At 43.0% G+C, this 24625-nt stretch overlaps 1 protein-coding gene across 3 annotated transcripts in view; it reads right to left on the bottom strand.

Annotated features, from left to right (window-relative positions):
• The window catches only part of prkceb (protein kinase C, epsilon b), a 253399-nt gene that overhangs the window by 38954 nt on the left and 189820 nt on the right, over positions 1–24625 (bottom strand). For all 3 annotated transcript variants that reach the window (XR_009655046.1, XM_060925608.1, XM_060925607.1), the window contains exon 11: positions 9179–9333. Coding sequence is in view for 2 of the 3 variants with exons in the window: in XM_060925608.1 (XP_060781591.1) it covers positions 9179–9333 (155 nt within the window). In the remaining variant the exon portion in view is untranslated. The remainder of the gene's footprint in view (positions 1–9178; positions 9334–24625) is intronic.

Genomic DNA, 24625 nt, shown 5'->3' with positions numbered 1-24625 from the left:
TGTTTATATTTGATTTCAATATTTTCTTTTTTTTGTTCAATGCTATCAACTGCTAAAAACGTTATTTAACACTAAATTATCAAATCAACAAACCACAAACACTCATTTGTAGATTGTGTGAAAAACTGCAGTGCACAGATTACAGACAATTCGTACAAGTCGATCAGATCAAGAACAGCTTGCACTTTATTTGAATAAAGTCTATAGTATTTTTGGGTCATTCTTTAAACCTGTTGTTGAAATAACAATGGGATAGATGGCAAAAATTTTTCACTTCTCTAATCCTATTGTTTTCTTTTAATTTAGCACTCGGTGAACAGAAATGGATGTAAACAAAAAGCTTTCTTTAAACTCTTATCTTTTAAATTTCGCTTGACTTTTCATTCTTTATCAAATTAGCAAATTGTAAATATGATATAATTTAAGCGTAGCACTTTAATAAAGACAAAACAAACCTGGAAGTTGGCTGTAGCAGTGTACTACAGTATGTCAGGGTATGTACTGTGTTAAATAATTTGGAGGGAGGATTGGTGACTAACATATGGGCTACATCAAACATGGCGGTTTCAAGATGACGGAGCGGGGAAATACAATCGCTCGTTTTCGATCGGAATCTCGGCAACTTTCATTAAAAAAAAAATTCATCGAATATCTTTAAACATGATCAGTAAGTATTCATAATAAAGATCAAGTGTTCTTGGATCTTGTGCTAAAGAACTTAGAGTTGTGCTAATAGACTTTAGAACTTGTGCTAAAAGACTTGTGCTAAATAACCGTAAACCTTCTAGGGCCTTTGGAGAAAAAACAGCCCCAAAACATAGAACCTCCACTATATTTTACAGTTGGGTATAGGGTTCTTTTTATTATAGCAGAGCCCCATACTTAAGAGAATGCATCGACCTGATTTTTAATGGCTCGACTGTACGACATCTGTATGTACAGTATGTGTACCACCACAGGGAACCTGATCGTAAGTGCAAGGCAACGTATCTCATAAACACTTGACCACCAAACAACGAAATTTGTATCTTTAATTACACAAGATAGATGGGTTTTTATCCAGCGCTTATTTTTAATTTGCTTTTTTATTACTTTGGGATTATTTACTAACACATGGAAAACATTCATGACAGTTTCACATAAAACTAGTTAAAACAGTTTTATTAGTCCACTAGCTTGTTGGACAACTGACAGTTTCTGTCATGTAAGGGTGATAGACAGATGTAATCGCAGGAAGAGTTTTATTGAAAGCACGCTAGCAAACAGATCCAAAACAAAGACAAAGGCAGGGTCAAAAAACCGGCAGTGGTCGAGTGACGCACAGACAGGATATCAGAGGTAATATAATACTCACAGTCCAAAAACACAAACAGAGTCAAAACCAGAAAAGTAATACAAAATACAAGGCTTTCACAACGTCTCAGTGTTACTGAAAGTTCTTATAAGTATGCGCTGTGATTGCACTCTAATCAGGAACAGATGCATGCTAATTAGTCCTAATAGTGTGCATGCGCTTTGCAGTCTGTGGCTTCGCACTCCGAGCTCCAAAGCGTGTGGACGTGACTAATGTAACCAGACAACTGTTTGACATATCAAGTTTGATATTGGATCGTAACTCTATAGTAATGATGTAAAGTGAAAGCACTGGTTCACTGCTGTCCACCAGGCACCCAGCAGAGTCTCACCATAATAAATGTCGTGGTGTTGTTTCTGGTGCATGGCATGCGGTGTCAAAAAAAGGAATAAATATGTATTCATAACTGTTATGCGTATCTCATTATTGGTATCACTGTCACAAGACAATGCAGCAAATTACTGATGCGAAATATACGATGCTACACATTTTGATGGTTCATATTCTGTAATATTATTATTATTATTCTACTCAGGTTGATTTTGTGCCCTTGTAAATATTTTGCTCATACACTCATCAGGAGCTCCGCTTTTAGGCAGTGCAGAAATATCTATACTAGCCATCCTTCTTTTTATGCCAAACCCATCTCGAGTGTTTATTGCCAAAAAGCTCCATTTTTGTTACATCAGACCACAGAACACAGTTCCAGTCAAAGTTGTAGTATCGTTCTGCAAACTTCAGGCTCTTATGTTTGTGGTTAACTGACAAAAAAGGCTTTTTTCTGGTATACCTTCCAAACAATCTGTTGGCATGGAGGTGGCATCTGATGGTGGTTTTGGAGACTTGGAAACCCTAAGATTTTAGTTTTTCTTGTAATTCACCAACAGTGATCCTTGGAGGTTTTTTTTTTGCCTCTCTTACCCTCCTCCTCACTGTACATGGGGGGGAATTAGATTAGATTAGATTAGATTAGATTAGATTAGATTAGATAAAACTTTATTGATCCCTTTGGGAGGGTTCCCTCAGGGAAATTAAGATTCCAGCAGCATCATTACAGATAAACGGAGAAAAGAAATAGAGAAAAACTTCTAGACAAATTAAAATAAATTAAGTATTTACATATACAAATATAAAAGAATAAGATATGGGGAAGAGAGAAAGGGGGGAGGGGGGAAAGTGGGAGAAGTGGGGTTAGGGTAAGTGTGTGTGTGTGTGTGGGGGGGGAGCAGGAAAGATGTTGCACTTTTATATTGCACATTATCCGGTACCGCTTATTGTTAGACTAGGCTAGGCTACTGCTCCTTCCCGTCCTCTGTCCTCATGTTACCCCTCCTCCCCCCCAGAGAGGAGTTGTACAGTCTGATAGCATGAGGGACAAAGGAGTTTTTGAGTCTGTTCGTCCTGCACTTGGGAAGGAGCATTCTGTCACTGAACAGGCTCCTCTGGTTGCTGATGACGGTGTGCAGAGGGTGACTGGTGTCATCCATTATGTTCAATAGTTTGTCCATAGACCTCTTCTCTGCCACCGTCACCAGAGAGTCCAGCTTCATACCGACCACAGAGCCGGCCCGCCTGATCAGTTTGTCCAGTCTGGTTGTGTCCTTCTTGGATGTGCTGCCCCCCCCAGCACACCACGGTGTAAAACAGGACATTGGCAACCACAGACTGATAGAACATCCACAGGAGTCTCCTGCAGATGTTAAAGGACCGCAGCCTCCTAAGGAAGTATAGCCTGCTCTGTCCCTTCCTGTATAAGTGATTGGTGTTACAAGTCCAGTCCAGCTTGCTGTCCAGCCACAGCCCGAGGTACTGGTAGGAATCCACAGCCTCCACCTCGACTCCCTCGATCAGAATTGGTCGTGACCTTGGTCTGGACCTCCCAAAGTCAATGACCAGCTCCTTGGTCTTTGAAGTGTTGACCTGCAGATGGTTCCTGTTGCACCACACAGCAAAGTCCCTCACCAGGCTCCTATACTCCTCCTCTCTGTCGTCACTGATACACCCAACGATGGGTGTGTCATCGGCAAACTTCTGAATGTGACACAGCTCTGAGTTGTAGCAGAAGTCTGCGGTGTACAGGGTGAAGAGAAGAGGGGCCAGCACCGTGCCCTGGGGTGCTCCAGTGCTGCTAATTACAGTGTCAGACGTGATGTCCTTCAGCCTGACGTACTGCGGCCTGTCAGTGAGGTAGCTGGAGATCCAGGTGACCAGGCAGGGGTCCACTCGCATCCTGTTCAGTTTGTCCTGAAGCAGTAGGGGCTGGATGGTGTTGAAGACACTCGAAGTCCAAGAAGAGGATCCTCACTGTGCCATTTCCCTTATCCAGATGCAAGTGGGCTCGGTGTAGCAGGTAAAGGATGGCGGCTTCCACACCAACACCTGCCCGGTACGCAAACTGCAGACAGTTCTGGGCATGTTGTACCTGGGGTCTGAGGAGGCTGAGGAAGAGCCGCTCCAATGTCTTCATCAGATGTGAAGTGAGCGCCACCGGTCAGAAGTCGTTCAACTCGCTGGGCCGATTCTTTTTGGGAACTGGAACGATACATGATGTCTTCCAGAGGGTTGGCGCTCTCCCCAGCTGCAGGCTGAGGTTGAAGATGCGTTGGAGTGGTTCACCCAGTTCAGCAGCGCAGGTCTTCAGTAGTCATGGACACACCTTGTCCGGGCCTGCTGCTTTCCTGGGGTGAAGCTTCCTCAGTTGACCTCTGACCTGGTCTGCAGTAATGCATAGAGGAGTCTGTATTGAGGTGGGGGAGGAGGGGGCTGCTGCGATGACTGGGGGGAGGTGTGTTGAGGGAAGAAGGAGAGATGGCTGCAGTGAGGGAGAGGGTGGGGGGGGACATGGGCTGGTTGAACCGATTGAAGAAGTCATTCAACTCGTTCGCCCTCTCTCCACTGTCCCCTCAACGACTCTGGTCTTTGTATTGTGGCCTGTGATGGTTTTCACACCTTCCTAGACCTCCCTCATGCTGTTCTCCTTCAGCTCCACCTTTCTCCTGTAGCTGTCCTTAGCTTCCCTCATGCAGCGTTTCACCTCCTGCTGTGCTGCTTTCATCGCCTCTCTATCCCTGCTCCTGAAGGTGGCCTTCTTCCTGTTGAGGACAGCTTTGACTTCCTGTGTTACCCATGGCTTGTTATTAGGGTAACACCATACAGTCTTAGCAGGGGAGCCCACGTCTGCACAGAAGTTGAGGTAATCTGTCAGACAGTGTGTCAGCCCCTCTGTCCTCACAGTGTGGGCTAAGCAGCACATCCCAGTCCGTGATGTCATAGCAGTCTCTGAGGGCATCTTCCATTTCAGGGGACCACCTTCTGATAAACTTGGGTCCTCTTCCTGGCAAGTTTGTAACAGTTCCAGTTGGTGTCCACTTTTTTATTATTGCCCTAACAGTAGAATTGGACATTTTCAGGCAAGCAGCTTTTTTTTTTTATTTTTATAAATTACCATTATGAAGATCAACACACTTCTGGCTCATTTGGTTTGTGTGTTCTCTTATCTTTCCCATGCTGATGGATGACTAAGGGAATTTGGTTTCTGTGTCACCTCATATTTGTTCCCCAGTTAATCAGGAAGTCATGAATTACAGCTTGAAAGTTCCTACACACTCCAGTCAACTCAAAAATGTACAATGAGGAACATGCTTCAGTTACACTGTGTTCACTATAATTTCCAGGGGTGCCAATAATCTTGGTGAACCTTTCTCGACGAGGGATTTGTTTTTCTCTGAATAAATTTATTTCAATTAAAGGTTGGATTTTTCCTCATTTTTTTCAGTGTGGGATGAAGCGACTTCACTGAAAGGTGGATTTTTTTTCTATCCCTTATTATTAATCTTTACAAAGGGGGGCAATAATCATGGGAGGGCACTGTATTAATGCCATTAAATATTACTGAATATGAATAAAGAAAGCAAACCAACACTCATTCTCATCTCATCTCATTATCTCTAGCCGCTTTATCCTTCTACAGGGTCGCAGGCAAGCTGGAGCCTATCCCAGCTGACTACGGGCGAAAGGCGGGGTACACCCTGGACAAGTCGCCAGGTCATCACAGACAAACCAACACAAATCCATAAATGAAGACAAATAAAACCAGTCATTCAATTAAGAATGACTGACTGAACATATAGAATAAATGCTTCTGTATAAAAGGAGGACAGGACACTCTGTGCATAGCCTGAAGACTCAGTGCAAATGACTCAGCTGAGGAAAGATGCTTATGAGAGACTGGATATTTACAAGTATGATTACTGATGGTCACCAAGACGGTCATAAAACAACAATGTGAAAGTAGCTGTTTCCCTGTGTATGTGATTGATGTGCATGATCAGCTGACTACAGCGCAGATCTTTTTTACCCCCGCATTGTCACGTCAAACCCTTTTCATTTCACCTCACTTAATTCACCTCTAATTCACCTTTTCTCTAATTCGTCTCTAGATGGTAGTCTTTTCAGGTGCTGTTAAGCTGCTAAATAATATTTTTACTGGCATAAATGTGAGTCAAAATAACTTCCCTCTGAGAAAATCCAATTCATAGGAACTTCGTGTTTCCAGCCCTCTGTGCACTTTACCTTTTATGGAGTTTCATAGGGCTCACTATGTAAATGAGCTGTGTCGGGAACGAGCTTTGCACTTTCATGATTAATTTACATTTATCAACATACACATGTTAGTATGAAGAAAAATCAGCATTTCTGAAACTTCTGGAAATTTGGCAGATGTTTTTTTTTTTTTTTTCTTTTCAAGTTCGGTCCAGCTTATGCAAATATTTACATACACGACTAAAAGATTGAAAAAATGAGGCCCAATGTTCTCAAAATCACTAATATTTATCCACATATCAACTAAACGTATTTATTAATCAGTAAAAACAAGGCCAAGGTTCATTTTAATATGAGAAGGATTAGTCATGTGGTGTTACGGTGACTGAAAGTTCATCTAAACATGTAAATTCTTAAAGGTACAAACATTTATCTGTTTATAGAAAATGACACAATACCAAAGTTAGATTTAAATTTGATATTTTAGGCTGCAGTGGACTGGTGTCCAATCCAGAGTGTATTCCCACCTCATGCCTGGATCAAATGCAACCCTGAACAGGATAAAGCAGCTACTGAAGGTAAATGAATGAAGTTCTTACTTGTTACAGATAAAATCATTCAGACAATTGTCTCATCTCATCTCATTATCTCTAGCCGCTTTATCCTTCTACAGGGTCGCAGGCAAGCTGGAGCCTATCCCAGCTGACTACGGGCGAAAGGCGGGGTACACCCTGGACAAGTCGCCAGGTCATCACAGGGCTGACACATAGACACAGACAACCATTCACACTCACATTCACACCTACGGTCAATTTAGAGTCACCAGCTAACCTAACCTGCATGTCTTTGGACTGTGGGGGAAACCGGAGCACCCGGAGGAAACCCACGCGGACACGGGGAGAACATGCAAACTCCGCACAGAAAGGCCCTCGCCGGCCACGGGGCTCGAACCCGGACCTTCTTGCTGTGAGGCGACAGCGCTAACCACTACACCACCGTGCCGCCCAATAATAATAATAATAATAATAATAGGACACCATTCTATCCATCTCAGAGCAAGTGGATTCATTTCCACTGAGGGGAAAAAAGGAAAAATGTGCATCTTTTGTAATACACCTGCACCTGAGTGAAAACAGAACTTACAAGAATGTACTGGCAAGCTATTCGACTGATAAGAGGTAAGATGCTTGAATATTATTACAATATGTTTCATTAATATTATACAATGGAGTGCAAGGACTGGCGCAAGTCATGCCTATTACACAACAGTCCTAAATCAGCATTGCCGACTTCTTTAAAATAATCAAGCCTTTTTCAGAGCAGGCAGAGAGAAACAGTTTCAGAAACTGCAGATCAAGTAACTGATGTAATCATGCAAATATTTAAAATCATTCTTAAATATTTAAGTGAAACTGAAAAAAGCAGCAATTACAAATATTAACAAATTCTGACCACTACATCTGAAGTGCCATGGTTTCATAACGACCCCCGTTACTGTTTCCTGTCTGCAATTCTGCTTTCAGGAAAACTGGGTAAGGGAGGCGTTGCCTTTAATTCAATACAACATTCTGCACCAAATAGCATTCTTCCTGTTCAGGCTCTAAATGGGGGTTAAGAGCAGGCCAAGAATAGCTGGGTGGGAGAGCTCAGAGGTTATTCAGGTCATTCTGAGACTTTAGAGCTGGGGACATGACCTGTGCCTTATCGGGTAACTCATAAGGACCTAACAGACTGATGAGTGATGTGGAATATACTGATGAGCTTGAACTTGCAAATGACTGTTTGAAGTCATCTGGTGCACTTGATTATATACTCACCGGCCACTTTAATAGGAACTGGCAGGAGTGGAACCCAATGTTGTCTTTTGCTGTTGCATGCGAAGATGCTTTCCTGTTCACCATGGTTGTAAAGAGTTGCTATGAGTTACGATATCCTTCCTGGCAGCTCGAACCAATCTGGCCATTTTCCTCTGACCTCTCTTATCAACAAGCTGTTTCTACCCACAGAACTGTTGCTCACTCGGTGTTTTTTTTTGTTTTTCGCACCATTCTGTGTAAACTCTACAGACTGTTGTGTTTCTGAAATACTCAAACCAGTCCATCTGGCTCAAACCAACACCCATGCCACAGTGAAAGCCACACTTTAAGATCACAATTTTTCCCATTCTGATGTTTGAAGTGAACATTAACTGAAGCTCTTGATTTGTATCCGCACGATTTTATGCGTTGCGCTGCTATCAAGGGATCGGCTGATTAGAGAACTGCAGGTGTATGGGTGTTCCTAATACATTGGCCGGTGAGCATATAAATACCCTAACTAATGCAATGAAGACATTGGTCATCTATTCTACACTTAATTGGACTGTGACCAAATGTTAAACACTTATTCCTGTGCGCATAAGCCTGGTGTTGTTTAGAGAGCATAAGCATTTAAAAACTTTGAAATATAAGGAGGATGTATTTGGGAAATTTAAGTCCATATTATAAATAAGTGTACTAAAACACGATGTATATAGATGGTCATGCTACAGAGACACGTAAAGTATAATTCAGCTTTAATAAACAGAAACAAATTGCAAAAAATTGACCAAAGGAATTTCAACCTCATGTCCCTAAGCACAGCCTGTTTGTTTGCTTAATGACACACCAACCGGTAGATAAACAAACTGCCCTAGAAGAAATAAATCATCCGACAGACAGGGCTCCTTCAAGTAAACAGTGTGAGGTAAACAAGACCAACAAACACTCCTATCATCAAACTGACTGGCTACTGAATACAAACTTCAACCCTGGTCATGTGACATGAACTCCACTGGGCCTCAGCTAGGTACGATTCCATGCAACAGTCTCTAAGTTTAACAAAATACTGACACGCTACAAGTATGCTTTAGGTCCAAAGCTGCATTTTACAACTGAGATCTGAAGAAGAAGAAGCCTTTGTCACATTGCACACTCAAGCACAGTGAAATTCCTCCTTTGCATTTTACCCATCTGAAGCGGTGAACCCACACATGCGCACGCACACACACACGTGAGCAATGAGCACACACACATACCCAGAGCAGTGGGCAGCTACGCCACAGCACCTAAGGAGCAGTTGAGGGTTAGGTACCTTGCTCAAGACCACTTCGGCCATAACTTTAAAAAATTGTGTACTCATGCACTTTGACGCCAGTAGCCACTAATTCTGTATATAAGAAAATGTGTTTTGCGATGTACAAATATCAAATAAATGTGCAGTACAAGAAATGTCCATGTGCATGATGCTAATGTGATACACTACCTGTAAATGACCCCGTTCCGGTGGAGAAACATGAGAGCAGAGGTGACCTCAGCAGCGTAAAAACGAGAGCGTGCTTCGTCAAATTTACGTGAGCGCTGGATTTGGAACATCAGGTCCCCTCCGTTCACATATTCCATCACGAAGAACAGACGATCCTGAGGAGAGACACAAGAATGCACTATTAATTCATACCAAATATGCTATGTAACATAATTGCTCAAAAAGTGCAGGCTGAAAAGCCTCCCTTAAACTACTCCAGATCAACTAAGTACTGTATATCCTGCACAGCGGGAGACTGGTATGTCGGAGACGCTACTAAAAATCCATCTTTATTAAAATCATTTAGAGAAGGATAGAAAAAAGGAGATATGCCTGAACACTGAATGCAGCCGATTCAAGGGTCAAAAAGAAATAAAATACACTTCTGATCCTCCTGGTTATTCTACACAATTAATCATGTAATATAATTACTCCTGTTCCTTAACACCATGGCCTGTGCCTAAAATCAGCATTCCCATTACATTAGTATGCTTAATTGTCAGTACTCTAAACTAAAGAAATAGTATATTTACCAGTTTTACCGATCCTGATTTGGACCTCAAGCATATGTTCATAATTCTTCACTCACTTGCATCACAGAGCCGTTCCCAACATCTTCAGTTAATTAACTATAATCATAAATATTATGGAGGTGATATAAAAAATATTTCAGTTTCATTTCCCACAAAGCTACTGTTTGGCTCATGGTGCTGAACGAATTAATAATTAGTTACAGTCATAAACATGTGCACAAGTGGTAGCATTCAAGTCACTGCTCACTACAGACTTCAATAAGGGCCCAACAACACTTGGTAATGTCCTTCAACATTATATAACTCAACTGGGATGAAGAAAGCTGAGCTAAAGATCAGCTTGGCGTTTCATAATATGCTGAGATGTTCTGCTGTGTAATCAAGATAAATCTCTACAGATGTGAACTTTGACACAGCAGTTACGCTAATGTGCATTCAAACCACTAAAGGCTCGATGGTGATGGAAATATTTATTTCTGTTCCTATTCAATAAAAGGTTTTTATTTGTTCTGCATTTACTGCCAATGATGTATAAATGGGTTTCACCCATCAAGTATATGTAAATGGTTCAATAAAATGGCCATTCAAAGTAAAAGGAGTTCAGTCAAAGGCCGAATTAGTTAAAAGCATGAAAATTGCCAACGAAAAATGACTGAAAGGAGGTCATTAAGGCTACGTTTACATTAGACCGTATCTGTCTCGTTTTCTTCGCGGATGCACTGTCCGTTTACATTAAAACGCCTGGAAACGCCGGGAAACGGGAATCCGCCAGCGTCCACGTATTCAATCCAGATCGTGTCAGCTCCGGTGCTGTGTAAACATTGAGAATACGCGGATACGCTGTGCTGAGCTCTAGCTGGCGTCTCATTGGACAACGTCACTGTGACATCCACCTTCCTGATTCGCTGGCGTTGGTCATGTGACGCGACTGCTGAAAAACGGCGCGGACTTCCGCCTTGTATCACCTTTCATTAAAGAGTATAAAAGTATGAAAATACTGCAAATACTGATGCAAATACTGCCCACTGTGTAGTTATGATTGTCTTTAGGCTTGCCATCCTTCCACTTGCAAGTAGTAAGTGATATGCGCTGGGATCACACACACAGCGGCTCAGTCCCGAATCGTGGCTTGTGCACTTCACTCGCGCGCTGTGTGAGCTGCGCAGGGCCGGAGTGCGCACCCTCCAGAGGGCACTCGCTGTTCAGGGCGGAGTGATTTGGAGCGCAGGATGCCTGCGGAGCCGAGCGTATCCGTGTATTGGCATTGCTATGTGCACGCAAATCGTGTATTGGTGTTGCTGTGTGCACACTAATCGTTTTAAAAACGTTAATCTGATGATCCGCTGATACGGTCTAATGTAAACATGGGCTAAGACAAATACCTATTTGAAGATAAGTATTATGAATGTATGTACAGTAGCAGTCAAAAGTTTGGACATCCCTATTCATTCACAGTTTTTTTCTGTATTTTGACTCTTCTACATTGTAAAATAATACTGAAGACATTAAAACTATGAAATAACATATGGGACATATATGGAATTATGTGGTAAACAAAAAAGTGTTAAATAACTAAATATGTTTCATATTTAGACGACGAAGAAGAAGCCTTTATTTGTCATATGCATACTCATGCACAGTGAAATTCCTCCTCTGCATCAAACCCATCTGAAGCAGTGAACACACACATAAGCAATGAGCACACACACATACCCAGAGCAGTGGGCAGCTATGCTACAGCGCCTAAGGAGCAGTTGGGGGTTAGGTGCCTTGCTCAAGGGCACTTCAGCCCAACCTTCAGGCCATGGCTACCCCATGTTAACCTAACTGCATGTCTTTGAACTGCAGGGGAAACCGGAGCACCCAGAGGAAATCCACACAGACACGGGGAGAACATGCAAACTCCACACAGAAAGGTCCCTGTTGGCCGCTGGGCTCGAACCCGGAAGCTTCTTGGTGTGAGGCAACAGTGCTAACCGCAACACCACCGTAAAGTAGCCAGCATTTACCTTGATGACACTTTGCACACTATTGGCATTATCTTAACCAGCTTCATGAGGTCGTCACCTGGAATGCTTTTCAATTAACAGGCATGCCTCATCAAAAGTTAATTCGTGCAATTTCCTGCCTTCTTAATGTGTTTGGGATCAAACAGTAAATAGTGAATAATAAACATACAGTGAATAGCCCTATTCCACAACTGTAGTAATCCATATTATGTCAAGAACTGCTCAGCTAAGTAAAGAGAAATGACATCCGTCATTACTTTAAGACATTAAGTGTTTTTTAATTAATAAAAATAAAGAAAAAACATCAAATTAGAAGGTGTGTCCAAACTTTTGACTGGCACTGTATGTATGTACATACAGTGTTGCTTGAAAGTTTGTGAACTCTTTAGAATTTTCTATATTTCTGCATTAATATGACCAAAAACATCATCAGATTTTCACAAAAGTCCCAAAAGTAGATAAAGAGAACCCAGTTAAACAAATGAGACAAAAATAATATACGTGGTCATTTATTTATTGAGGAAAACTATCCAATATTACATATTTGTGAGTGGCAAGAGTATGTGAACCTCTAGGATTAGCAGTTAATTTGAAGGTGAAATTAGAGTCAGGTGTTTTCAATCAATGGGATGACAATCAGGTGTGACTGGGCACCCTGTTTTATTTAAAGAACAGGGATCTATCAAAGTCAGATCTTCACAACACATGTTTGTGGAAGTGTATCATGGTACGAAGAAAGGAGATTTCTGAGGACCTCAGAAAAAGCGTAGTTGATGCTCATCAGGCTGGAAAAGGTGAGAAAACCATCTCTAAAGAGTTTGGACTCCACCAATCCAAAGTCAGACAGATTGTGTACAAATGGAAGAAATTCAAGACCATTGTTACGCTCCCCAGGAGTGGTCGACCAACAAAGATCACTCCAAGAGCAAGGCGTGGAATAATCGGTGAGGTCACAAAGGACCCCAGGGTAACTTCTAAGCAACTGAAGGCCTCTCTCACATTGGCTAATGTTAATGTTCATGAGTCCACCATCAGGAGGACACTGAACAACAATGGTGCGCATGGCAGGGTTGCAAGGAGAAAGCCACTGCTCTCCAAAAATAACATTGCTGCTCATCTGCAGTTTGCTAAAGATCACATGGACAAGCCAGAAGACTATTGGAAAAATGTTTTGTGGACGGATGAGACCAAAATAGAATATTTTGGTTTAAATGAGAAGCGTTATGTTTGTAGAAAGGAAAACACTGCATTCCAGCATAAGAACCTTATCCCATCTGTGAAACATGGTGGTGCTAGTATCATGGTTTGGGCCTGTTTTGCTGCATCTGGGCCAGGATGGCTTGCCATCATTGATGGAGCAATGAATTCTGAATTATAGCAGTGAATTCAAAAGGAAAATGTCAGGACATCTGTCCATGAACTGAATCTCAAGAGAACATGGGTCATGCAGCAAGACAACGACCCTAAGCACACAAGTCGTTCTACCAAAGAATGGTTAAAGAAGAATAAAGTTAATGTTTTGGAATGGCCAAATCAAAGTCCTGACCTTAATCCAATTGAAATGTTGTGGAAGGACCTGAAGCGAGCAGTTCATGTGAGGAAACCCACCAACATCCCAGAGTTGAAGCTGTTCTGTACGGAGGAATGGGCTAAAATTCCTCCAAGCCGGTGTGCAGGACTGATCAACAGTTACCGGAAACGTTTAGTTGCAGTTATTGCTGCACAAGGGGGTCACACCAGATACTGAAAGCAAAGGTTCACATACTTTTGTCACTCACAGATATGTAATATTGGATCATTTTCCTCAATAAATAAATGACCAAGTATAATATTTTGCCTCATTTGTTTAACTGGGTCCAGTTTATCTATTTTTAGGACTTGTGTGAAAATCTGGTGGTCATATTTAGGTCACATTTATGCAGAAATATAGAAAATTCTAAAGGGTTCACAAACTTTCAAGCACCACTGTATCATTAAATGTTTTCTATGACCTAAAAACAACTACACAGTTTAAAAACAAACAAACAAAAAAATGCTGTCTGTTATTAACTAGTCACTAGCATGTGATTTTGACAGGTATTGTCTTTAAAGTCAAAGTGAACTTTGTCATTCACACCATACAACAAGTAGTGCATAACACAACGAAATTGCATTTCTCCTAGCTCCTTGTGCAGTGAAGACTATAACAGTCATAAATAGACAAAGACCTAATAATTAGAGCGGTATGCTCAGATCTGAATAGGCCTTTAACATATTATGTAGTGTGACGTGCTTTGCATAACTCCCTTTAATGTGCACTCACCCATTCATCTTCAGTACCAATTAATCATGGTTAAGAGCCTATCCTTGTGGGAAATGGACGCAAGGCAGGATGCCAGGGCACCATTCACACACTCATTCACACCTAGGGACAATTTATCATAGTCAGTCTGGCTACCTGGATGTATTTTAACAGCAGGAGGAAACAGTCAGTGCGTTTACATGCACATCCAAATCGAGCTACTGTCGGTAATCGAGCTAAGGGTCCCAGCAGGGGTGCCAGAGAAATCCAATCCTACATGCACAAGGAAATCGAGCTATTGTGTGAGGTACATTGTGCACCCGAGCCACAGGTGGCGCTACACGCCCCATCGTGTTGGTACACTTCCGGTTGTCGTCATGAAGAAGAGCTATTCAAGAGTATAAACAAAGTTATCAGTTCCGTGTTCACAAGAAGAACGACGACGAGGACAGCAACATCGAGATATATATATATATATAATCAGCTGGATAGTACAGTGGTAATGCTCACTGACTACGATGCAGGAGATCGGGGTTCGAATCCCGGTCAGGGCAAAACATCATCCAGTAAGGGTCCTTAGGCAAGACCCCTCATGATATATCGGCCTACCTCAGGAATGAGTGAAGACATAACTGATAGAGTCATACTGGCTCAGACGTCGCCCGGGTCAACAAGGTCTGCATCAGTTGCTAGGACAGAAAATACGGAGTTGCTGGAATGCTACTATACAAGCAGTCCCAGAGAGAGGGGATACATGCAGCGAATGTGGGACCATTGGATACTTCGAAACCCACAATCAAGGCTAACAAAGAAACAGCTATTAGCCCAGTGTTCCAACATCCGTAATCGAAATCTACTATCACAACTAGAGATTAATGAAATACAACAACGATGCTACGGCAAGGGGGAGCCAGGAAGACAGGTCAGCGGGGAGATGTCATCATCCCCACAACCAGAGATTGTTGGGGCTTGGTACCAAGCCCCAACACCTAACAGCCTCAACACAAGAGCTGCTGACCTGAGAAGGAAGATCGTGACCCAACTGGAAACCTGGAGCCCCCGACGAATACCGAAGCTGAGTTGCCAAGTACCTTCAGAAGATCTACTAGTAGATGTGAATGCTGCTCTGAAGACAATCTCCACAAGAACCATCACTGAGACCAACAAGCTGATACACAGTACAGCAACAGTAATCATGGAGATGCTTGGACACAAGGTGGGCTCGGGACATAACAAACAGTATCCACCATGGAAGAGACGATTAGAGGCCAAGATAAAGGCAGCACGGACAGAAGTTAGCCAGCTAGCTGAACTACAGAAAGGGAACATGGTGAATAAAGGGGCACCCAGGAAGTACAACTCACTCTCCATACCAGAGGCACTCGAAACTGCCAAACAGCGACTAACAGCTCTGGCCACCCGGTTGAAGAGATACACCAAGGAGGGAGAGGCCAGGAGAATAAACAAGCTGTTCTCCACTGAACCAGCCAAGGTGTACTCTCAGTGGCAGTACTCCATACGTACTGGCTGAAGAAGCTAACTGCACTCCATGAACGCCTTGCAGCACAGATGAACCAGCTGCTGAGGGATGGAACCCACCCAGAATGGCTAACCCAAGGCAGGACAGTCCTAATCATGAAGGACCCCCAGAAGGGACCCATCCCATCCAACTACCGGCCAATTACCTGTCTCTGCACAACATGGAAGGCCACTACCAGGCATCATTGCGGCAAAAATGAGTAAGCATGTGGCTCAATACATGAGCGAGGCACAGAAAGGGATTGGCAGTAACACCAGAGGAGCCAAGCACCAGTTACTGGTTGATAGAACAGTCGCCCGAGACTGTAAGAAGAGACAGACCAACCTGTGCACTGCCTGGATTGACTACAAGAAAGCCTACGACTCAATGCCACACACATGGATACTGGAATGTCTGGAACTGTATAAGATCAACAGGAACCTAAGGACCTTCATCCAGAACTCAATGGAAATGTGGAAGACAACCCTAGAGGCCAACTCAAAAAAACCCATTGCCCAAGTCAACATCAAGTGCGGCATATACCAAGGAGATGCGCTATCACCACTGCTGTTCTGCATAGGCCTGAACCCCCTCAGTCAGATCATCACGAAGAGCGGCTACGGGTACCGATTCCGTAGTGGGGCAACAATCAGCCACCTGCTCTACATGGATGACATCAAGCTGTATGCCAGGAACGAGCGAGAAATAGACTCGCTGATCCACACCACCCGGATCTACAGCGATGACATAGGGATGTCATTCGGATTGGACAAGTGTGGCCGGATGGTCTCAAAGAGAGGCAAGATGATCCGGACTGAGGGGATTGACCTACCAGAGGGCAATATAGGTGATATCCAAGACAGCTACAAGTACCTTGGCATCCCACAGGCTAATGGAAACCATGAAGAAGCCACAAGGAAGTCAACCACAGCCAAATACCTCCAGAGAGTAAGGCAGGTCCTGAAAAGTCAGCTGAATGGTAAGAACAAGGTCCGAGCCATCAACATGTACGCACTACCAGTCATCAGATACCCCGCTGGCATCATAAACTGGCCAAAGGAGGAGATAGAAGCCACAGATATCAAGACTAGAAAGCTCCTCACCATGCATGGAGGGTTCCACCCCAAGTCCAGCGCCCTGAGACTATACACTAAGCGGAAAGAGGGAGGCCGAGGGCTAGTGAGCATCAAGACCACGGTCCAGGATGAAACATCGAAAATCCGAGAATACATCAGAAAGATGGCCCCAAAGGATGAACTGCTAAGTGAATGTCTCAGGCAGCAGAACCCTGATGAGAGTGCAGAGGAGGAGGAGGAACAGACAACGTGGAGAGACAAACCCCTACATGGTATGTACCACCGTCAGATAGAGGAAGTGGCTGATATCAAGAAATCCTACCAGTGGCTGGATAATGCAGGACTGACAGACAGCACAGAGGCACTAATCATGGCAGCACAAGAACAGGCCATAAGCACAAGAGCCATAGAGGCCAGGATCTACCAGAGTAGATTAGACCCAAGATGCAGACTGTGCAAAGAAGCCCCTGAAACAGTCCAGCACATAGTAGCAGGGTGTAAGATGCTAGCTGGATCAGCGTACATGGAGAGGCACAACCAAGTGGCTGGGATAGTATACAGGAACATCTGCAACCAGTATGGAATAGAAGTACCCAAGTCCCAATGGGCCATACCACAGAAGGTGGCTGAGAACAACAGGGCCAAGGTTCTGTGGGACTTCAGCTTCCAGACTGACAAACAGATCCTGGCTAACCAACCGGACATAGTGGTGATGGACAAAGAGCAGAAGAGGGTGGTGGTGATAGATGTGGCGATCCCAGCTGACGCCAACATCAGGAAGAAGGAACATGAGAAACTTGAGAAGTATCAAGGGTTGAAAGAGCAGCTGGAACGGATGTGGAAGGTCAAGGGTTGCGTAGTCCCCGTGGTAGTGGGGGCACTTGGGGCAGTAACCCCCAAACTGGGAGAGTGGCTCCAGCAAATCCCAGGAACAACATCTGAAGCCTCAGTCCAGAAGAGCGCAGTCCTAGGAACATCGAAGATACTGCGCAGAACCCTCAAACTCCCAGGCCTCTGGTAGAGGACCCGAGCTTGAGGATGACATGGATACCACCCCCCCCCCCCCCCCCCCCCCCCCGGGGGTGAGAAGGAGATTTATTCAACTCCTTAAGCTGAATGAGCATGAACTCTGTCTCCTCATTGCTCCAGAAGTGCACGTTTCTACTACTGTTGTCATGCCGACCGAGGCTGTTGTGTTTCCCGCTTGTGGTCTCATCACTCGTCACTTCCGGAAGGGGCAGTGCTGAAGTAAGTAGCTCGACTACGTAGCTCGATAGGGTTTACATGCACTAAGTAGCTCGGCTACAATCGCATAATCTAGGTCGCGTAGCTCGATTATGAGAAATCCAGTTCGGTTCGATTTCAGCCGAGCTAAGGTGTTTCCATGGCATTTAGAACTTCGATTTCAGTCGAGCTACGGCAGAAATTCGATTTTCTCTATGTGCATGTAAACGCACTGACTGAGAACATGGCGGAAACCCACACAAACATTGGGAAAATATGCAAAAAGTAACCCAAGCTCAGAATTAAACCCAGGACCCTCAAGCTGTGAACTGTAAGGTAACACTATCCACTGCACCATTGTGTCGGCCCTTTCACGATCAATCTTGATAAAGCAATCAGAGCCTCTCTTCTAAGCAGAATGAACGAATCAAGGTTCCCTATACCCACAGACCCACCGCTGTCAGATTTCCCTCACTCCAAAAGGACCTCATCAGCCAATGACAAAACCCACTATGAGTTTGGTCAGGTGTATTGGGAGACGGAAAAACAGGACAATGGGGACAGTAGGACTGGAACCAAGAACCCTATCTTACATAAGAGTGCAGCAGCCTGCCTTGCCTTGTCCTCCGTCTCCCTGAAAGCGAATTTAAACAGGATGCTGAAATAGTTTGTTTAAAGTGTTCCCAGAGACGCAGCAAAGGCCCGCCCGATCAAACGTGAATAAACATTTCCTGCCTCCAATTAGAAATGTAGAGATACTGTCGTCCCTGCACAGTACAACAGAAAAGACTAGATTCCCAGATAAACCACCCAGACCCAACAAGCTGGGGCGTAGTGTGTGGCAGATTGTGATTTTGATGGATTACATGAACTTTGTGTGTGCGCGCGCGCGTGTGTGTGTGTGTGTGTGTGTGTGTGTACTGTACACTCCATTTCACAGATGGGAAAAACAATCTTCAGTACCTTAAAAAAAAGAAAACACTTTCAAAGGAAAACCATTTCTTAGAAATTTTCAAAAGGTAAAAAAAAAAAAGGTAAAATAATCTTGAACAAACATGAAACTTAATATCACCTCGTGAAGTGGGATGGAAACTATGAAATTTCTCCTGCTGCCTCAATAGAGTTGGCTTAAGTTCTGGCTCAATTTTTTTTAATGCTTTAAGTAATAGCCGTTCTCCGTTGTGAGATTAGTGCACTCCACTCTCACTGAACAAATGGAAACCTGTGTAATGCTAATAGCAAGAGGAAATCACGATAATTACAGCACAGAGCTTATTGTGTGTGGGCTTGGACAAGAGTCAAGAATGTTTATCCATAACTATGAATGGTACACTGGAAAACATTACTATAAATTTAGAGTAGAAATTCACAAGTATGAACTTTACTGTTAACGTAATCTGAAAATCTGTTAAATTACATACAAATTATACTTTTCTCACAGAATTATCATGTTTTCTTCAAATACTAATTAACCATTAACCATCCAAAATATCTTAAATAACAGCATTTTGTAGTATTTATGGGCGGCACGGTGGTGTAGTGGTTAGCACGGTCGCCTCACAGCAAGAAGGTTCTGGGTTTGAGCCCAGCAGCCGACGGGGGCCTTTCTGTGTGGAGTTTGCATGTTCTCCTCGTGTCTGTGTGGGTTTCCTCCGGGTGCTCCGGTTTCCCCCACAGTCCGAAGACATGCAGTTAGGTTAACATGGGGTGGCCTTGGGCTGAAGTGCCCTTGAGTGCGGCACCTAACTCCCAACTGCTCCCCAGGTACTGTAGCATAGCTGCCTACTGCTCTGGTTATGTCTGTGCTCATTGCTCGCATGAGTATGTTCACTGCTTCAGATGGGTTAAATGCAGAAAGGAATTTCACAAGTGTACGTATGATGAATAAAATTGTTCTTCTTCTTCTATTTATTCAAATGTTTTAATGGAAGAATAAAAGGCATGTGACCAAAAATTAGGATCTCTGTTTCTTTTTATCCATCTCAATCTTACTACTCATTTGCTGAGAAGCAGTTTATTTAATTATCAGTTATTCAGTTAACCAGTTATTGCAAAGCTGATCATGCTGATCATTGTAAGTACAGCAGAAGGGAGCCGTCAGGGCCTTCTAGAGCTTCAGGCCCAAACATACGGTATCAGCATTTCAAATGTTATATTTAATTTCTTTCATTCTTTAACTGCTTTCATTCTTTCATAATTTCATTATAATTATTCTCTTTTAATTCAAATTTGGCCTAATTTTCTATCAAATTTGCTTCAGAAATGAAAGGGTTACTGCTCTGAAAACATTACAATAGAGTTATCTAATGAGATTACTTTTGTTTGTTGTCTCTAAGGAGAGAAGGGTTTAGAACTGGCTCACTCATTGGTTAGGACTTCATGGCAGTGTATGTTTATGTAGGAAGTGACAGATGAATTAACCAATCAGATTTTGATTTATAGTGAGAGGGACCAAAAATGTATCTCCCTCGGCCATCTCGAAGGCCAACGCTAGCTTACCCGCGAGTCAGGGCTGTCAGTGCAGCAGTCAAGTAACCTTCCAGCCAGTGTAGCGTTCATCAGTAGTGTTAGCGAACGCTAATAAAGCAGTCAAGCCAGTACTATCGAGAACAAGTAGCACAGGCTAACGACCAAGAAACTAAGATTTCTGCCTCCAGACTCTTCTTCCATGCATGCTCACTACAGTATTTTTCACTCATACTTAAGTATTCATTTCAGTGTAGAATTTACTTAGTTACTTTTAAAATCATGACAATTTCTTAATTAAGTTGAACAGTATTTGTCTGTTGTCTGTCTTATGACTTGAAATGAAGTCATGTTATCCAAACAGTTAAAGTAAACCACACTAATAAAATAAAATTTTTAATCTAGGAAATGTATGTATGTATGTATTTATTTATTTGTTACTATTATAATGTGAATGCTGTGTGCTAATAATAATAATAATAATAATAATAATAATAATAATAATGTTGTGTGTTTTCTGATTGTCAGTGAATGTGTATAGTACGGGCAAGTACGTGGTTGGATGAGAAAGCGAGGGGGCGGGGTGAGTGTGGAAGACAGGGGTCCTGTGTGTGAGTGAGTGAGGTGCTGAGATTTAGTGAGAGCTTGATTTGTGGATCAACTCTGTCATCCTTTTTAACACGTCCAGTCAGACGGATGAATGATCATTAATTCAAACAAACAATCAAACAAACGACAATCATAACATAATGTCCCATCCCGTATCACTCTCAGGAGATGATTGGGGTATAAAGAACTGTGACACTGACGCTTGTGTCTTCTGTGTTCTTACATATCTGCAGTGTTGCTCTCCTGACGAATGCTGTCTAATGTCAGACAGCCCACCGTACGCCACTGAAAACACTCGCCGACAGACTTTACAGTTTGCTCTGTAGTTGTCTCCATTCACGCTATCCAGCCAAGGATGTGCCTCTTCCCACTCACGTCTGTATTTTTGTAAGCGTTTACGCTTTTGAGGACGTGCTGGAGTCCCGGGTGCAGCAGACATTTTTAAAAGGCCCGGGTTTTTTGAGCAGCGCCGGTGTGTGTTGTCTGTCTCTAGGCAACCGTGACAGCGCCACACGCAGTGACGCAGGCAGCCAGGCACAGACGCACAGAGCGTGACACAGAGTGGAGGGGTTTGTGTCCTGGGTAGATCCCGCAGCGGAGTATTTCCTGTTTTATTTTGTTCATTATTGTTAGATTTAGTGTTGATATGTGTGAGACAGACATGTGTATTGGACATTTAGGAAAATACGGAACAAATCGCATCCCGTATCGGTTCAATACGGGACACAAGATTTAATTGCCAAATAAAGGATGATTCCATATTTTACGGGACGGGTAAGCTAGGCAGGGATGAGAGTTTTCCACTTTTTCTGAGTAAAAAAACGACCTTTTTATATTATGCCAAATCCGTTGAGAATTTTTTTTAATTAATTTCGGGGGGCGGCACGGTGGTGTAGTGGTTAGCGCTGTCGCCTCACAGCAAGAAGGTCCTGGGTTCGAGCCCCGGGGCCGGCGAGGGCCTTTCTGTGTGGAGTTTGCATGTTCTCCCCATGTCTGCGTGGGTTTCCTCCGGGTGCTCCGGTTTCCCCCACAGTCCAAAGACATGCAGGTTAGGTTAACTGGTGACTCTAAATTGACCGTAGGTGTGAATGTGAGTGTGAATGGTTGTCTGTGTCTATGTGTCAGCCCTGTGATGACCTGGCGACTTGTCCAGGGTGTACCCCGCCTTTCGCCCATAGTCAGCTGGGATAGGCTCCAGCTTGCCTGCGACCCTGTAGAAGGATAAAGCGGCTAGAGATAATGAGATGAGATGAGAATTTCGGGGGGTTTCCTTCATGCTGTTCAAACTTTATTAACTCCAACGATGTTTACACATTATTTGTAAGTCGCCATCTTTAGTCTTGTTTAAATCTCGTTGAATGTGATGTAAAATTTGTGTTATCTACATTGTTATTGGTCAAAACATCGACGTCGAGACCATAATAGCCAATCAAAACAGTTTTTACAAAGACACCCACATTCTTTTTTTTTAAGTCATTCGTTCATTTTATTCGTTTGTTTGTTCAGTAAAAACCCAAACATTTGTTGAATTTTTCTTATTTCCTCGCGTCGCACCTCAATGACGTCAGCGCGAGGTATTTTTCCCTTCGCGGTTTGTTCCTTCTCTCTCGCCATAGTAAGACACCCACATCTGCTTGTTCTGACTCACTGGAGGTAGCGTCACAGTGCTGTTAGCCAATCAGAGGTAACACGTTTACATGTCATGAATATTAATGAGTAAGAGCTGAAATCCTGTCGTTCTCCCGCCACCCACTCCTCCACCAAACTAGAACAGCCTGAAACAGGAGAACCGCAGCATTTTTTTCACCAAAACCGGCTCACAGGGCATTCATTCATACTAGAGACCACCGCACAATTAAAGAAAAAAACGATGCAAGGAGACCTTTAATTAATACAGTTTTCGATTAATTCTATGAATGTTGTTTTGAAACTCAAGTCCCACACTTTCTTGCTCTATTGTTCTCACTCAAAGGGTAGACTGAAAGAAGTGGACACTATTTAATTCCACCCATCATCTTCACGTCTTCAGTATTTGCACTTACACACTTAGACACCCATGTTATCATTGGAGCAATGCCCAGAATATCAAAATAGCTTTATTTAAATGTTGATTGTTTTTCACAGAGAGCATTTTAGTAATTTAATGATCTTTTTTTTTTGCATTTGCACCAATGGCATTTCTTAAAGCTAGGCAATATACAATCACCAGCCACTTTATTAGGAACTCCCTACACCTGCTCTTTTCTGCAGTTATCAGCCGATCCCTTGACATCAGCACAATGCATAAAATCATGCAGATACAAATCAAGAGTTTCAGTTAATATTCACTTCAAACATCAGAATGGGGAAAGATTGCAATCTCAAAGTGTGACTTTCACTGTGGCATGGGTGTTGGTGCCAGATGGACTGGTTTGAGTATTTCAGAAACTGCTGATCTGGGGTTTTCACACACAACAGTCTCTAGAATTTATACAGAATGGTGCAAAAAAAAAACCATTGCCTGAGCGACAGTTTTGTGGGTGGAAACAAATGCCTTGTTGATAAGAGAGGTCAGAGGAAAACAGCCAGATTGGTTCGAGCTGCCAGGAAGGGCATAGTAACTCACAGCAACTCTTTACAACCATGGTGAGCAGAAAAACATCTCAGCATGCAACAGCAGAAGACCACATTGGGTTCCTGCCAGCCAAGAACAAGAATCTCAGAATCAAGAACAAGTTCCTATTAATGTGGCCAGTATGTGTACGTAAAAATAAAGTAGGACAAGATGTTATTTGTTCATGTCTCAGCCTAAGTGAACACCTTGGGAACATTTAGGATAGATGTGTCAGACAGCGTTCTCCAGCACCATCACTAAAACACCACCTGAGGGTACATCTTTGGGAAGAATGGCGTTCATCTATACCAAGATGCACTGAAGCTGTTCTGGAGCGACGTCACCAAAAGGTGGATCTTTTCTAACCCTTTATATTCATCTTTACAAGAGGTACCAATAATCATGGAGGGCGCTGTAGCTGTGCCTACCATATAAGAATATTTTTAAAAAAAAACCTACTCACTGACATGTTCTTAGTCAAAAATGTGTAATCAGATACAGAAACACTCACTCAGGTTCATGTTCATGAGGATGGACATGAAGATGAATGCCAGTTTGTGTACGTGTCCTCATGAACAGGATGCCAGAAATACAGCTCTTTAATCTGCCTTCCACCATCAACCCCTGGACTAACGGTAATAACTACAGATTATCTGTGCTGAACATAATGAATAAAAGTTTGCAGCTTCATCACAGTACAAGAGTTTGTACGTCCCTCAGGGCAATTAATTTTCAGAATGTGCAAATTAGACATGGATGCTCGATGATTTATAGGTTTGGGAAATATAAAAATCAATGGTATAACAAATGGTCCTGAACTTCTGGCAGATGCGAGGCACGCACACACACAGAGTTCTCACTGTGGTCAAAATAACTAATCTTGCTGAACATCTCTGAACAAAAACATACAAGTGTTACTCTGTTTGCCAAGAAGCTGTCAAACAGCTCCTATTGAAAGCGGGCTTTATGGGGCTTGTCACTACAGACAAAATTTCTTACACTTTCTAAAAGGAGAACAAACACAACTTTGATGGATCTCTCTTTACACAGTGCAAATTCAACAGCCCTAAGTCGCTCCCTCACCCTCTCTCACTTACA

The sequence above is a fragment of the Neoarius graeffei genome, chromosome 7, assembly GCF_027579695.1.
Source record: "Neoarius graeffei isolate fNeoGra1 chromosome 7, fNeoGra1.pri, whole genome shotgun sequence".
NCBI classification, from domain to species: Eukaryota; Metazoa; Chordata; class Actinopteri; order Siluriformes; family Ariidae; genus Neoarius; species Neoarius graeffei.
This window is presented reverse-complemented; position numbering and strand designations above follow the sequence as displayed.